This window comes from Gobius niger, assembly GCF_951799975.1.
Source record: "Gobius niger genome assembly, chromosome: 14".
In the NCBI taxonomy this organism is placed as follows: Eukaryota; Metazoa; Chordata; class Actinopteri; order Gobiiformes; family Gobiidae; genus Gobius; species Gobius niger.
The window spans coordinates 15,830,921-15,845,992 of record NC_136865.1 but is presented as its reverse complement, the minus strand read 5'-3'; the positions used below and the strand labels follow the sequence as shown (position 1 = coordinate 15,845,992).

Below are 15,072 nucleotides of genomic sequence, written 5' to 3'. Positions count from 1 at the left end.
TCTGTGTATTCTGTTTGTCTAATGATCACTTAATCTTTCTTCCTCTTGTTATTGGTTCAACACTGCTCTGTACTGGATATTAAAAAACTTGAAATTTAAGCAAGGTATCAAGGTATCATGCTGAAACTGAGTGTTAAAACCTATAGCAGAGCCATGTTTGTATCCTCGAGTTTAGCAGAGAACAAATGGAAAGGCCACACCAGTTTGAGAGTGAGCTAAGATTGTTATTGCGCTCCCAACAGAGAGCAGCAGGGGTCAGTCTGGGGCACCATTGACACCATTCAGTCCATTTAAACAAGTCAAGACAAATGGAAAAGGGCACATCAATTCCAAATGGATGTGGACACAGCATCTCTTATTCTGCACAGTGAGACACTCGGGGAAGAATGGGGCCCAGTGAAGCAGAGGTCCATCAACGCATAATAAACCCCCAGGTAGTTAGTAAAGAGCAAACTCCAATTAATTGGTTGTTTTATGCACAGGTAAACAGTAAATGTACTTGCCCTAATGTGGGGATTTGGGCCAGTCAGGTGAAGCTTTAGTGTCCACTTAGTTAAAGCAGATCTAAGTAACTTTTTTACCTTAATAAATCCTTTTTGTAGTCCCTCTGGGGGTAATACAAGTGTTAATGGGATGATTGGGGGGTCTTTCATCTCCTCCCAGTGTCTCCAGTCAGAAAACCATGCTTACAACTTTCCTTGCCTCTGACCCGGCATCCCTCGCTGCTCTCAGTTGTCTACAAAATCACTTTTGGCTCGCATTAATGAGGTTTATGACATGGCACAGGTAAGTCACATTGTGCAAAACCTTGTTATTTGGTTTATCACGATTAGAAGAAGCTAACGGGCAAAGGTAACTGTGGGCTAGCACCACTTTAGCAGTATTTACAGCCATGTTTGTGCGAAAAAATAAATAAATCTCCACTGTATAATTGGTTGTGGCACCATGTACAGTATGCCTCTCTCCCTTTGTCTTTTCTCAGGGTACTATTTACTCTCACAGGCAATTAATGAGTAAAAAAACGCAACATGCCACAACAGCTGGAGTGGCGCTTTTGGCCTCTAGGGGCAAAAGTTACTTAGTTCTACTTTAAGACATGGGTACTTACGTAGCTCGCCAACTTTGAGAATCTCACACAGCATCTTCGTCAGTTCAATGCTGCTGCGGCCAAATGGACATTCATGTTTGTCTTCTCGACTGCTGTTCTCCAAGACAATCTAAAAACACAAACACACAATTGTCTTCAGGGAAGGAAAGTGCTCAGTCAGTCAGTGCTGTAAGCATGTGCTCTTCCCTGCCTCAGCCACATTGTCGAAATAGAATAAAGATTGCTTATATCAATTTCCTTTCACTAACCTTATATTCAATTGACTCTCAGTGAGAAATTTTCATGCTCACCATTTTATCTCAGACAATACCTGCATGAAAATATAAATATTGTACTGCAGCTACATCACCAGCAAATAATCCCTTGTTCTGGTATAAAAAAACTCTATTTTATTTCAGAAAAACAGAAGAACAGTAACCCTCAAGCAGCAGGTGTTCGCCCAAGTCTTTAAAGGGCAAAACGAAGCTAGCGTGAGTGTGTGCTCACCCTGATGTAGGCGTCCTGATGGTGCCTGGCGAAGTACAGCATGTTATCCAGAGCCAACATGCCCGGAGGAATCTGGGTGAAGTCCACCGCTGGATTCACATGGTTCTGAGGAACAACAAAACAGGTTACAGCAAAGACTACTGAAAAATATTGGATTATTTCAGCGCAAATCAATTGGACAAGCTATTTTTCAGTCAAAGGCCGGGTTCCAAACATTTATATAAGTAACATCTTAATAGATGGCTCAGGAAGACGGCAGCATATTTTAAAATCTGCATATCTACATAGCAAAAAAAAAAAAGCTTCTTGAAAAAAGCGTCAAAATAGCGACAAAATGAGATGAAAACAAGGATGAAAACGCAACAAAAGAGCGACAAAAATGTGACAAAGAAGAGACAATAAAATGACAAAAATGTGATGAAAAAGTTTGACATAAATGCCACAAAACAAGGCACAAAAACAACAGAAAAGTGACAAAAAAGTGATGAAAATACAACAAAAAAGCAACAAAGGGTAACAGAAAGTGACCAAAAGCGATGAAATGTGTGGGGGAAAATGTGACGAAAACGTAACAAAAAAGCAATGGTCAAAAAATGTAGTTGCAAATGAGTCGTTGCACTGGCCTATAGGCTGTGACCTTTTAGATTTGGGTGAAGCTGTAGATTCAAACACAGTAAATGATGTGCGTTATGTTGATTTTTTATTTAAACTAGATGCCCTTCCGATCACAAACTTTATAATCAGATCTACAACACATGACGCTCACTGAGGTCATTTTGTTCTGTGGTTACATTTCCTTGGACCATTATATTGGAATGATATTTACTACCAGAGACTGAATGACTGGAGCTGACTTGATCATGATTTCAACAACATTAACAACCACAACAATCATATTTTACAACAACAATTAAAAGATTCAAATAATTGTATGGTTTGGATAAAGTTTGTCGTCATCGGGTGATGCTGGGTCCTGATGCAACGCCAGTTAAAGGGACTATACAGAGATTAAAAATGTTAAAAAATATGTATTGTCCTCCCCCTACATGTTTCAACAATGCCCTAAGGTGCAGAATGAGCCCAGACCTATTCACCACAACTGCCTCTAAAATCCTGCACTGTCACTCAAAAAGGTGTTAATTCCGGTCCAAAGTGCCGTCATGCACGAGCTTAATATAGAAGGTGCAGTTACACGTATGACCTGAGGTGGCAGTAGTGAGTATAAAATGGCTAACTTGCATCTAGCCCCTTTAAGGAGCATTGTCTTCTTCCTAGACCATCATAATCTCAACCTCTCTATTAAATTCAAGCAATTGTCACAACTTAAACTTCAAAGTACTTGATGAAAAGCAAAAATCTGCCAGCGCTGTCAGTCACCAGTAATCCTTTTTGTGTACTTCAGCAAAGTCAGTCAAATCATAATTAAATCTAGAGCTTAGTGTGAGTTGAAAAGATGAGATGGGTTATTGCAAACAAAGCGTCCAGATTGGCAGAATACAAGAGCCAATTCAGCCACTCCTTCACTCAACAACCTCACACTGCACACATATACTAACACAAATAAATTAACTGGTAAAGCGTTTGGTATACAGTACATTACTCTCACAGTTCCCCATCCTGCAAAATGTAGTATTTAGGCACAGGTTTATGGCCGATTCCCTTTCTGAGAGTTTGGGACCACATCAAGTGTTCAAACCAATGGGCGCTGGCTGCTCTGCTTTATGATCACGACACTGGGGGCCGCCATTGCTCCGCCATTGCTGTAGTACCTCCATATCGCCACTAGTCCCCCATTGAAAAGCATTGGAGTTTAGAAACCTTAAAAACAACTTTAGCGCCTGGTTTCAATTTTTTCAACACTAGACTAGGCTAGATATTCCTCCTGAGATAACGCTGGGTTAATCACAATATATGAGGGTCGGACTGTTAGCATTGGAGCAGCGCGAGCTACACGTCACGCAAGGGCCGAGTCTACGGTGAAGATCCCGCCCTTATGTCCTTTTTAGGAACATGCTTCGTCAGAGCTGGGGAGGGGGAGTCGGTAAATCCGCCATGAATTCCCCCACGACCGTGATCATTATGGTAAATGGGGAGGAGTGAGCATAAGACGTCCATTTTTTTTTTTACAGTCTATGGTTCAAACTCATCAAAATAAATCCTACATTATTGACCATTTCAGACTTGGTTCAAACTAAGCATGATTATTGCTAATATACAAAGGAGTGGGTATCTTCTGCAGTTCTTGAGTGTGAGTCCTGCCTCTGACAATTAGAACTTAAACTTGCTGGATGTCTCTCTGGGCAATAGATCTACATATCTTTGACATATCCGTTTAAAGTCAACAACTGAAACCAAAAGATTTCAGCCATACTATTCTGATTTTTGATGTAAGAAAATATTCCCCGAAAGAGATTTTTCTTTTTGCACACCGCATACATCTGAATCATTTGGACATGTTCAAGTTGAACCAAATGATGTCTCCGGTCCATTTTCCCTCGGCAGTGGTAGAGACACGGCAGTAGAAGTGGCCTTATCTTTAGCGAACACACAGCTGGGACACTGGGAATAGCCGTGGAGCAGCTCTAGGCTTACAGTCAGACACTGAGGGGCGAGTTTGAACCGTCTCGCTAAAGTTGGATGACAACATTTAACTCAAGGGCGCTGACACTTTCATGGAAAAAGTGGAAAATGAAAAGAAAGACAAACTAATGATCAAACCGTGATCAGACAGAGTGAAAAAGGATGTAAAGCAAGGGTGATCAAAAGCCTTTAGCAAGTGCCTTCCCCAGCGGATGGCTAATATGATCTAATCTCTTATGTTTAATTAACAGTTGTCTCTCTGGACCGTCTCTAGTCCCGAGATGGCCCCTGTGTGAATAAATAACTGCCTAATCTGAAGCTACTCCTCCAAGACTGAAGACGTGATCTGACTGCAAAAGCGTTACATCAACAAATTAAATATATATCTTTTTATAGTTGCACAATCACATTTGTCTCGAGACGCAACCGCAGCCGTGGTTCAAGCAACTCTGGCATCAAACAGAATCGAGTCACTCAGGAAAAAGAAAGCGAGGATTTTACTGAAATAGTGCACTCAATGACAGGGCCTATGCAAAAATATGTATTCAAGTATCAAAAATATTTGGTGGAAAAACACCTCCATTAATGAGTAACTACATGAGCATACAGAGACGTGACGTTATCCAGCAAACAAAGAAAATTCACTTAAAATCCTGATATTTTCAAAGAACAATTGATAAAAGTACACAATAGAAAACACTATTAACCTCTACCTTCAACCGAGCGCATTTTCTCCAGTTCAGCTTTACCCAAATCGAAAGGCTTCTCGATGGAGCCTCTAGATCAATGTAACACCTCATTTGAAAGCTAAGACCTACAAAACCTTGCATTGCTGTCACATTTTTCAAGTGTTTTTTGGAGCTTTTCGTCGTTTTTGTTGCTCTTTCATCGTTTATTTTGGGTGCACTTTTGACAAGTTTTCATAGCTTTAGTTATTGTGTTATTGTTGCTTTTCTGCCACGTTTTTGTCATTTTTGTCCTCGTTTTCGTCCCCATTTTGTGGAAAATGTGCTCGGTTCAGGTGGAGGTTGAGAGGTATAAGGTAGATAAGACATAAGGTAAAGAAATACAAACGTAGCATTATTTTTTGTATATCACTTATCCTACAGAGCAGATAACAGCGAGTGACAAAACAAAGAAGTACAACTACTTCAAAAAGTTGCCTGTCCTTGAGTAAAAGTAAACGAGTACTATCCGTCTCAAGGGGCAACTTACGATAAATCCCAGCTTCTTGTAGTCGCGCGTGTACATGGACTTGCGCTTCTCCATGCTGCCGCTGTTGTTGGGTTCACACTCCACATCGAAGGCAATTCTCCTCAACTCGAATATGATGTCCCTTTGAGCCTGCACATCGGAACAGAAGAGATGGACAAAAGTGGGTCAGTGGGCAGCGCTGCACACATCACAGGAAAATACTGTTTGCAGCGTTCAAAATTGCATCTCATTTATCATTTTGTCGAGCCTTTTATTGAACATTTTACTATTCCTGAAGGCTGCAGTATAGCCTTCACGGTGTAGCTCCCACAGTTCCCAAGCTGTAGCCTCACTCTTTCTACAGTAAAAGCAAAGCTACAGTAAGGGCCATTAAAACTTGTCTGATAGGGACCCAAACTGCCCAGAAGCCACTGTATTAAAGATGATTGATGTTTACTGCTGGCAGTTGTAGCAGGTGAAGTGGACCTGCAGGGGATCTCTCCATGCCACCTTTATTCCCAAGTGAAAGCTTTACACTGACATTTCTAAATGTACACCTTCAGGCTCAGAAGCTGGTCATACAGTAAAATGGAGGTAAGCCCTGGTTACATGGGGACATTGAGCAATGCTGCACAGGATTGTACTTATCATAATAAAGGCATTTACATTCAAATCTGCTGTCGGTGTGCTAATCCATGTCGTTTTTAAATCTTTTACCCAAGAAAATGTATGGTTTCCTTGAGTACCAGCAGATCTACACCAGATTAAAAATGATATGGTCTTGAGAACTACAGTGTTATTTTAAACATAAATCATTGAGCAATGGGGAAAAGAAGGCTATTAGGCTAATTTAGGATCTTTACTGAACAGAGAATAATGGTCAATGGAGCATCGGTTTCAAAGACAATTATGCACAGTAGCTTATTTGAAGCAGTCTTGTAATTCATGGGGGAAAAGTAAACTTGTATAGTTATCTTTAAGAACTGTATAATTCGTTATTTTTAATATTTCAAAACAGTAATGAAGCATATCTATAGAGAAGTGTTGCTCAAACTGTGGTGCGTGACCCACTTTAAGTAAGAGCTTTATTTGTCATTGTACAACCGTACAATGAATTTGTGTTCAGGTGTTAGTCCTGAGCCACTACTGTGGGCGCCCATTCTGTGGGCGCCACTACTGTGGGCGCCACTACTGTGGGCGCCAACCTGACCAGCAAACTCAGAAACATGAGTTTGTTCCTGTTTCAGAGCATGGCGTCCGGCACTGGTCAGCGCATTAACCTCCTCTTCATCCTGCCCAGCTCCCTCCGCTCCATAACAGTCTTTCACCATCTTCTGGGAAGAGCTTAGCAGTTAATCTGTTTTATTCTCCAGTGAACGTCCATTAGCCAAAACAATAGTGGGGATAGAAGGCATGCGTGGCGTAGCTGTGAGTCTTGCCCGAATACCTCGTCGTTTGTCCCTTCCTTGTTTCCTGTCGCGCCTCTTGTGACGCCTCCACTGTGCTGCAGGTGTGGGGGGCTCTTGGTGCCACTTAAGTGTTTCAGAAAAAGAAATTTGTAGGTCTTGAGTTTGCTAGCTATCTGTTTGTTTACTTTTAAAAAGCTGCTTTCTTCAGGACCATTATGGACTCTTTGCAGTAAAAAGGATCCGCTGGAAACAATGTGTAACACAGAAACCACAAATGTGGTTTGCAGAAAAAGGCAAAAAAAAATCTAAACTAGTCTAAACAGAACCCTCAATATTCCATACCAGGTAAATCTATGACAATACAGCCCTGCTACTCATTTGGAATCTGTTGCAATGCTGGTACCATGCCGTGACATCACTTGCATTCCCTTTATAGTAAGTAAGTGTGGGGTCACCTGGTCTTGAGGGTCCATCTTGGTCATCATACGGTCCTCCAGAAGGTTAAAGGTCAGCACCTGCAGCACGTAGAGCTGGTGGGCCATCTCATCGTTGATGGGCGTGGGGCTGCGGATAACGCTCTGCAATCCAAAAGAGGACAAAATAGGTGTATTAGCACAGCGAGTAGAAACCCAACGAGAGGAGCAGTCTGTGAAAGAGAGAGGAGGGAAGTGTTGGAAGTGCTAATTTAAAAGTGAAAAGGATCAGAGAACCAGCACATGGCTTTTGGAGAAAGTCAATGAGAGATAACTAAAGAGGAGATTTAGGAGTCCGTGGTGGAGGATTGGCAGCGAACAAAGAGGAAGATTTTGATTTAACACGGCACGGATGAAAAATGTAATAGTCAACAGGTGTGGGGAGCTGAGTTGTAATTACTGTAAAAACTATGGTCTCAACTATCATAGACCACCCTCAGATCTTAATTTAATGTGAGTGACATTTCTTATCTTACTGATAATGTCTGATAATGTATTCATTCATTATCAGTGGTGCGTAACCAAAGGGGGAAACTTACACTAGTTTGTTTTAATTAGTAGTAGAAATATTTCGGTTTTCAATATGAATACAACAAGGCATGGAGCATGTTTAGACTTAAAGTGCGTGCGACTGGTATTCATGATTTTTAATTTATAACCAAGTTTGATGGGAGTTTTATGTTCTTAAACATTAGTGATATAGGAAGAAGGAGAAATCCATATTCCAAGAAAAAAAAGCTAGCAATGTACTGTATTTGTGTCTAAATGCATCATATGCACTTCAAAAATGAATCAAACACATTGACTTACAGTGAGAATAACGGAGCGCAGCTGTTTCTGGGCAAGAATATGGGACATCTCCTGTAAAAAGTAAAATAAAGGTAAAAGAGGACACAAAGGTAAACACAGAAACATCTTCCCTGAAGATGTGGGAATGGGAATGAATGCAGGGGGCAAAATAAAAGAAACTTGCCATAGCAACTGTCTGAAATCTAGTAATAGGCTGGAAAAGGCAAGCCATCCCGAGGGAGAATTAAATCTTAAAATGGGGACACTATCCTCTACAGTGCATACTACAAAGGGTGCTAATCAAGGGTGCACTTACTGTCAGGGGACAGTTTAGGATGTCCACAATGTGCTCATCATCAAACTACCATGTCGTGTGCAGTGGAAGGAAGCAAAAGTTACAGACAGAGAGAGACAGGGTGAGTGAGTGGGTGTGGAAAATGATTTCAGTGGAGATAAAAAAAAAAGGCACTTTGTGTCAGCTCTGCCGCCGGATTGAAGAATAGGAATAACCAAGTCAGCACAAAGCATAAAGGAAAAATTGTGATAAATTCTTTCATATTAGACACTGCATAATCAGTCCTCTTCAGGTATTTAAACAAAGTGTGTCACATTTCATCTATATTTAGATAAAGAAAAACTTCAAATACTCTCAACTGTAATGCCTTATAAGCAACAATAATAGAACTTTAGTCATTTACAGAGTTTAATGAATTATACTGTGCATTCAAATCCTGCAGTCAAAATCTGTGGCATTATTTCTAATTGAAGATCATGGTGGGGCCTTGCAGTGCTGATGCAAAGGATCACGTGATCAGCTATAGGATAGGAGTTGATATACGTAAAAGAGAGGAAAAGACAAATGAAAAATGCACAGCCTGTCTGTACAGAGGAAAGGGGGAAATATATGAATCGGTTAGGCATTCACATACGAGACAATTATTTAAATTAAACCCGGATGTAAATAATGCATCAAAACAAAACCACAAATGTGGATGAAACATGAATAATTGACAAGAGTACATTTGTAATGCAGCCCTTTGCATAAAGCTGGCTCACCTGTCTCTTCTCCTCAGGGGCTTTGAGGAAAAGAGCATTGATGACTGCTATTGTGTAGGTCTGGATGTCTTGGTCTGTCCTAAAATAAAGAAGAACAGAACATGATCTTTAGTGAAGACAGACTTTACAAAACTGAGCATGTGATATACTTATACAGCAAAGACACTTGCCCCTGTAGATGTGGGATGAGTTGACCAATGGTGATCTCTTGTGCCACCTTGTGGTACAGGTCTTGACTGTTGAGCACCATAGACTCGAGTATGGCCAAAGAACGCTGGAGCACAGCTGTGTCCATGGCGGACTTATTCACATAGCTGGCTATCTGCATTTAAAAAATGACCAGACGATGAGGTGGGTGGAGGGCAAACAACTCAGAATTACGATAAATGTGTCCAAACAATAAAAGAGGCAGCTGAATGACATCAAGCCCTGTGGTTGATGCAGCTGTGGCTCTGACCTTCTTGATGAAGGCCACAGAGAATGTGTCCCAGGATACAATGCCATGGTCCATGAGCTCCACAAAGGCCGTCAGCGTGAAGGAGAGCAGGTCCCCGAAACTACAACACACAAACACACACGTCTTTATACAACCTTCACAGCAGTAGACTGCAGCAGGTGCATGTGGCTGATACATAAAGAGCAATGGCCGCTCAGTAGACAGACAAACAGAGAGGAGCAGAAGTTCAACTCTGTGACAAGGCTCTCTGAAGAAGACGGGCACAAAAGAAATGGCAGAGAAATGCGTAACAGGCAGGCTGGCCTTTCAAACACACCAGGAGGCCGTCACAGGGCCTGCAGGGGCGACAGCACTGCACACTGTTCAATCAGGAGCAGAAAGAAGCTTCATCGAGTGAAGTCATGCAGCTAGAGAAATATCAGGAAAATCCATCACTCTGCAGGAGGCCAAAGCTGGGTACACATCAACAGCCACGAAACAAAGATGAATTACTGCTTACTAAGGCAAAGCCAAGGCAAAATCCACAGATTGTGGACATTAGTTGTGTTTAAATGTTGTGTTAGGACATCAGTTTCTGCTGATTGAAAAGGTATAAAATACAGGTAACCAAACCCTTCATTACAGATAATACAAGTTTTTCTTTGTATTGTAATATTGTAAACTGACATAACACAATTACTTTGAATGGGATTCATAAATAAACATAGCAAAAAAAGAAAGATTTAGTAAGAGGGGTACTAACTATACTAACATTAGAAACACAGAAAAGGCAATTAAGCCATGTTAAAACAGTCAACTAATTGAAGCTAATAAAAAAGACAAGCGACAAAGGATGAGAGACAGAAATATGAAAGTCGCCAATGAATCATGGTCCTTCAGAAACTAATGACAGAATTCGACATTGTTTTAGAAAGAAAATCAAGATCAAGGCAGGTTAAACTAAACAGGTGTTGTGTGTAAATAAAGTGACTGCAAAGTGTCGCTAATCGGGAATACAAAAAGCCCATCTTGATCGTCTTTCTGTCAGTGTCAGTGATATAGAGTACAGGAAAGCCAGGAAAGACTGTTGAGACCCTGAAACGCATGCAGCACTGACCAAAGCTGTAAATGATGGTGTTAAAGATACCAGATTTCCCATAAGGCACTGGGGTAGAATCATGCAGGTTAGGAAAAGAGCACAGAGCCAATGACGTTACCCACGCTGCAGCAGAGGGGCGATGCTTACCATGGCTTCATAATCTTCTGTAGTTTCTGATAACGTCTGTAAACATTCAAAAACTTTGATGTTAAAATGGAGGTTATGAGTAATCTGTATAATTACTTAAAAATGTGAATGAGAAAACACGCACAATTATATATCATAATAATGCAGCAAAAACACATAAACACTAAAACTATTCAAGATGAAACAGGTTACTGTTTTGTTTGTAGTAGGATGTTGCGCCCTGATGTGGCCGATAGAGGGCAGTATATGATTATTATCAGGGAACAACATTAGGCAGTAAATCACTGCACTACTGTGCCCTCCGGAGCAGGGACACAGATCTTACAATTATGGCTCACTAATTAATTTGGCAGGTTTAGAAACAAGTGGATGCGTTGCTCTTTGTGCGAGGCAATGAAGCCTATCTGTATTTGTGAGCTGTTCAAATGCTAATGAGGCACACAAGCCTGCTGTTGTTGCCTCTTTCTCGTTCAGACATGGACTGAAGAGTGTTATTAGCATTTACATGAAACATACTTGAAAAAAAGGACTTGAAGTGGTGTCAACGAGAATGCTACTTTTGCGGTGAGATCAAACGGGTTCAAACTAATTAAAACAATGCACAAAAACAGTTTGGTGATTTTGTAAAAGACACAGACAGACAGATCGAACATAACCTTATGCTGTAATAATCAGTGCAATTCTAACAAATAAATAGTAAATTCTCTTAAGAATGTTAGACAGAAGAGATTACAGGGGCTTTGGACCAATATAGATTTTGTGGGCTGATGTAAATAAGGAAACTAAGAGGGTTGGATACATCAGTAACAATTTATCGACAGATAGAGTTTGTGATTCAACCGACTGTTAATATCAGTTATTATACTGAAAAGTGTCCTAGCTTGTGTTAATCTCTGAAAGCTGAAATTCCCCAAAGTGCCTTGGCTGCTAGAATCTGCTGCCCAGGCCACACTTTGGACCTGAGGTGGACCCAACTACATGAGACCTACACAATAACGATCCTTCACTGCCAATTTGTGAATGTACCAAACTACTCACCATACATGTACACTGTTTGGAATTTCTTACATTTCTGCCTTAATTGGCCATAAAATGTGGTCTGATCTGTATTACCATGCACCATACTTCACAGTGGGGATAGGGTTTTGATGTTGCTGTGCTGTTAGATTTTTCCTCCACACAAGATGCTGTGTTTTCCTCCTATTCAACTTTGGGTTCATCAGTCCACAGTATATTTTGCCAGTAGTGTTGTGGAGCACCCAAGAGCTCTTTCGCAAACCAAAGTTGAATTGTTTGGGAGGAACACACAAGGTCATGTGTGGAGGACAAATGGAACAGCACATCAGAAGTCTGGTGCGGGGAGAATCATGGTGTGGGGCTGTTTTGTTGACTCAGGGCCTGGACAATTTGACATCGTCAATGGAAAAATTAATTCACAAGTTTATCAAGATAATGTATTTTCCAGAAAAAAACTGACACATTCACAACAGCATGGAATCCCTTGTACTAATTAGCTGGCTGATCCTTCTTTTGCAGCAATAATTGCTTTCCTGCAGATTAGACCCTCACAGCTATCAGGATGAATCTTGGACCATTACTCTTTACAAAACTGCTGCAGTTCAGTGAGATTCAGGCGGTGTACTCACTTATACCTCCCTGTCCTGTGAATGTTTACATGTTATGGCCAATAAAAATATGATAAAATGTAAATGTTTGGGTGTTTTTTTTAAGCAGACACTGTTTACTCATTCTTATGATTTTAATAAAGATCTGACCACATTTTATGACCAATTTAGACAAAAATGTGACAAATTCCAAACGGTGTACTTACTTACTTACTTATCACTGTAGGTGATCATAATGTTTCAACAGAAGTGCTTAATTTGTATTCATTGATTCGCAAAAGCCAGCAGCCCATGGTTTGTACAATGCCATGTTGTTGCCATCACATGTATAAAAATTCTAATTATTGAATGCACACAGCGATATCCTTGTCCAATTGTATTCAGTCTGCCTCAGCAAAACCTGTCCTCTCTTTAACCTTCACTAGAGATTGCCTGCAGGCTTCCCACCCTCTATTCACACTCACTGCTGTAGAGTCATCCCTCCTATAGGTACACTAGCACAGATACTGTATGAAAGGGAAAGCAAGAGCCCTAAGCCATGGACTGTACAAGCATGTTCTTATTTCAGCTTTTGTGCACCTGCTCCACATTTACCTTGAGAGAAAGATGTATAAGTGAGCATTATAGGAAAACCTGCAACGCTGCCCCAACATAGGAACACATGCATAAACATTCCTATAAAGCATAAACCAAGACTAAATTAATTGCTGAATTCAGGAGTAGTACCAGACCGAATAAATCAGAGCTTTAATTTTGAAGTTTTAGGCTAAGTCATTAAGTCGCAGTCATACTGTTCAATTCAATACTGTAATCTCCAAGAAAATAAATGACATTTTGACATTAACGTGGGAATGCACTGTGGCAAAAAATAGCATTGGAATAATAGTGATTCAGCCTTTAGCCCGCAGTCGTCTCAGTTGGTTACCTTTTAAGCAAGATGACTAACACCAAACGCTTTGTTGGCAAGTAAGAATGGTCAATAAATGATTTCCTATAGCGACGAATCTGAAGTCCACAGCTAGAGTTATTGTTTTATTTAGGATTGTATTGGGAGATTGGACAATTTAGTCTTCAATCAAGATGCACTAATGTGATGTAATTCTTGAAGTGTACCGCAAATGATCACTTTCATTATCTTTCCAAATCCCGATGCAAAGCAAGTGGCACTAGAGCAAAGACGAACTTACTCATTGCCACTCTCCACCATCTGAGTGAGCAGCGAGATGCCATCCAGGTTAATGAACTCCTGCGCAAAGGTGATGTCCCGGGACGCGTTGGCCAGGTCTTTGAGCGCCTCCAGCTTGGCATCCATACTGGACGACTGTATCCGCTCGTGTAGCTGAGCTGCTGTCTGGTACTGCGATAAAGACGGGCACATCAAAGTGTTATATGAACTTGTACACAAACATGCAGGCTTAATCAGACTTACCGGAGAGGTGGTCAAGCGGAGGATGGAGCCATTCTTTATGTCATTGCGATTCTAAAGATAAATTGAAATACATAAAAAATAATATACAGCACAGTATTAACTTGGTAACAGGATGCAATGGTCACTAGGGATATGGCATTTTGCAGCATTGTTTACATAATACCCACACACGTTCCTCCTCACTGGCAGTCTGTATACTGGGCTAAGGTTAGAGCTAGGGCTAGGATTTGTCATATTACTAAAAAATAAGTTACTTGTGTGCCCTGTTTCCATGCAATTTCCATGTTAAAGCAGTACTAAGTAACTCATGCCCCTAGAGGCCACAAGCGCCACTGCAGGTGTCCTAACATATTGCGTTTTTTTACTCACTAATTGTCTGTGAGAGTAAATACTACGCTGACAAGAAAGACAAAGGGAGAGAGGGATATTGTATTGATTTTTTTCACTCAAACTTGGCTGTAAATACAGTTTAAGTGGCGCTAGTCCGCAGTTAGCTTTGCTTGTTAGCCTGTTAGCTTCTTCTTTGTGGTTCCACTAGTGTGCACTGGTGGCTACAACCCGGAGGCAGCGAAGTTGCAATTGTGATTTTCTGGCCAGAGACACCAGGGGGAGATGAAAGACCCTCCAATCATCCCATTAACACTTGTATTACCCCCAAGAAGGACTACGAAAAGGATTTTCTTAAGGTAAACAAGTTAGTTATTAACTTTTTGGTACAATGGTATATCTATCCTACTTCCATACAACAGGATCACGGCGATGTAAGGTCAAGGGCAACCACAAAAAAGAATCGAAAATACTGAGCATAAACCAGGTCTAACAGGGGACAAGCCCAATCTTTAAAATAAGAGTAAGAGAGACTGAATTAAAAATAATGAAATGGTTTCCAGACCAAAACCACAGGAGACATTGGGTACTACTTGAACACCATGTATCACATTAAGAAACAGATTATATTAGCTTAGTTTTTTTCCCTGTCTGTGTCTGATCTGGGATATGGTTTGCATGTTCATCTGCCTTAAATGCAAAAAAACACCAACAACAATCTTTTTGCCTTGAGGCTGGTCGTGTGCCATGTAAAAAAAAAAAAAAGCACCTTTTCTGTGATGTAGAAATTTGTGGCGTCCGCAATCTGCAACGCAAAGTTTTCATGGTTCCCCAAAGACCACCTGAAAGAAATGATTGTGTAACATGTGATTTCAACTTTTAATGAGAATATACGGAGATGGGATTGCAAAAAA

At 40.7% G+C, this 15,072-nt stretch overlaps 1 protein-coding gene across 4 annotated transcripts in view; it reads right to left on the bottom strand.

Moving 5' to 3' along the window:
• elmo1 (engulfment and cell motility 1 (ced-12 homolog, C. elegans)) overlaps positions 1-15,072 on the bottom strand; it is a 61,029-nt gene that overhangs the window by 33,792 nt on the left and 12,165 nt on the right. For 2 of the 4 annotated variants that reach the window (XM_079570674.1, XM_079570673.1), the window contains exons 4-16: positions 14,928-15,000; positions 13,832-13,882; positions 13,590-13,759; positions 10,778-10,813; positions 9,553-9,652; positions 9,266-9,417; positions 9,096-9,174; positions 8,356-8,400; positions 8,061-8,111; positions 7,233-7,355; positions 5,390-5,518; positions 1,595-1,699; positions 1,109-1,217 (exon numbers count right to left, since the gene is read on the bottom strand). In XM_079570674.1, coding sequence (XP_079426800.1) covers positions 1,109-1,217; positions 1,595-1,699; positions 5,390-5,518; positions 7,233-7,355; positions 8,061-8,111; positions 8,356-8,400; positions 9,096-9,174; positions 9,266-9,417; positions 9,553-9,652; positions 10,778-10,813; positions 13,590-13,759; positions 13,832-13,882; positions 14,928-15,000 — 1,223 coding nt within the window. The remainder of the gene's footprint in view (positions 1-1,108; positions 1,218-1,594; positions 1,700-5,389; positions 5,519-7,232; positions 7,356-8,060; positions 8,112-8,355; positions 8,401-9,095; positions 9,175-9,265; positions 9,418-9,552; positions 9,653-10,777; positions 10,814-13,589; positions 13,760-13,831; positions 13,883-14,927; positions 15,001-15,072) is intronic. The other 2 variants (XM_079570675.1, XM_079570676.1) reach the window with 2 other exon arrangements.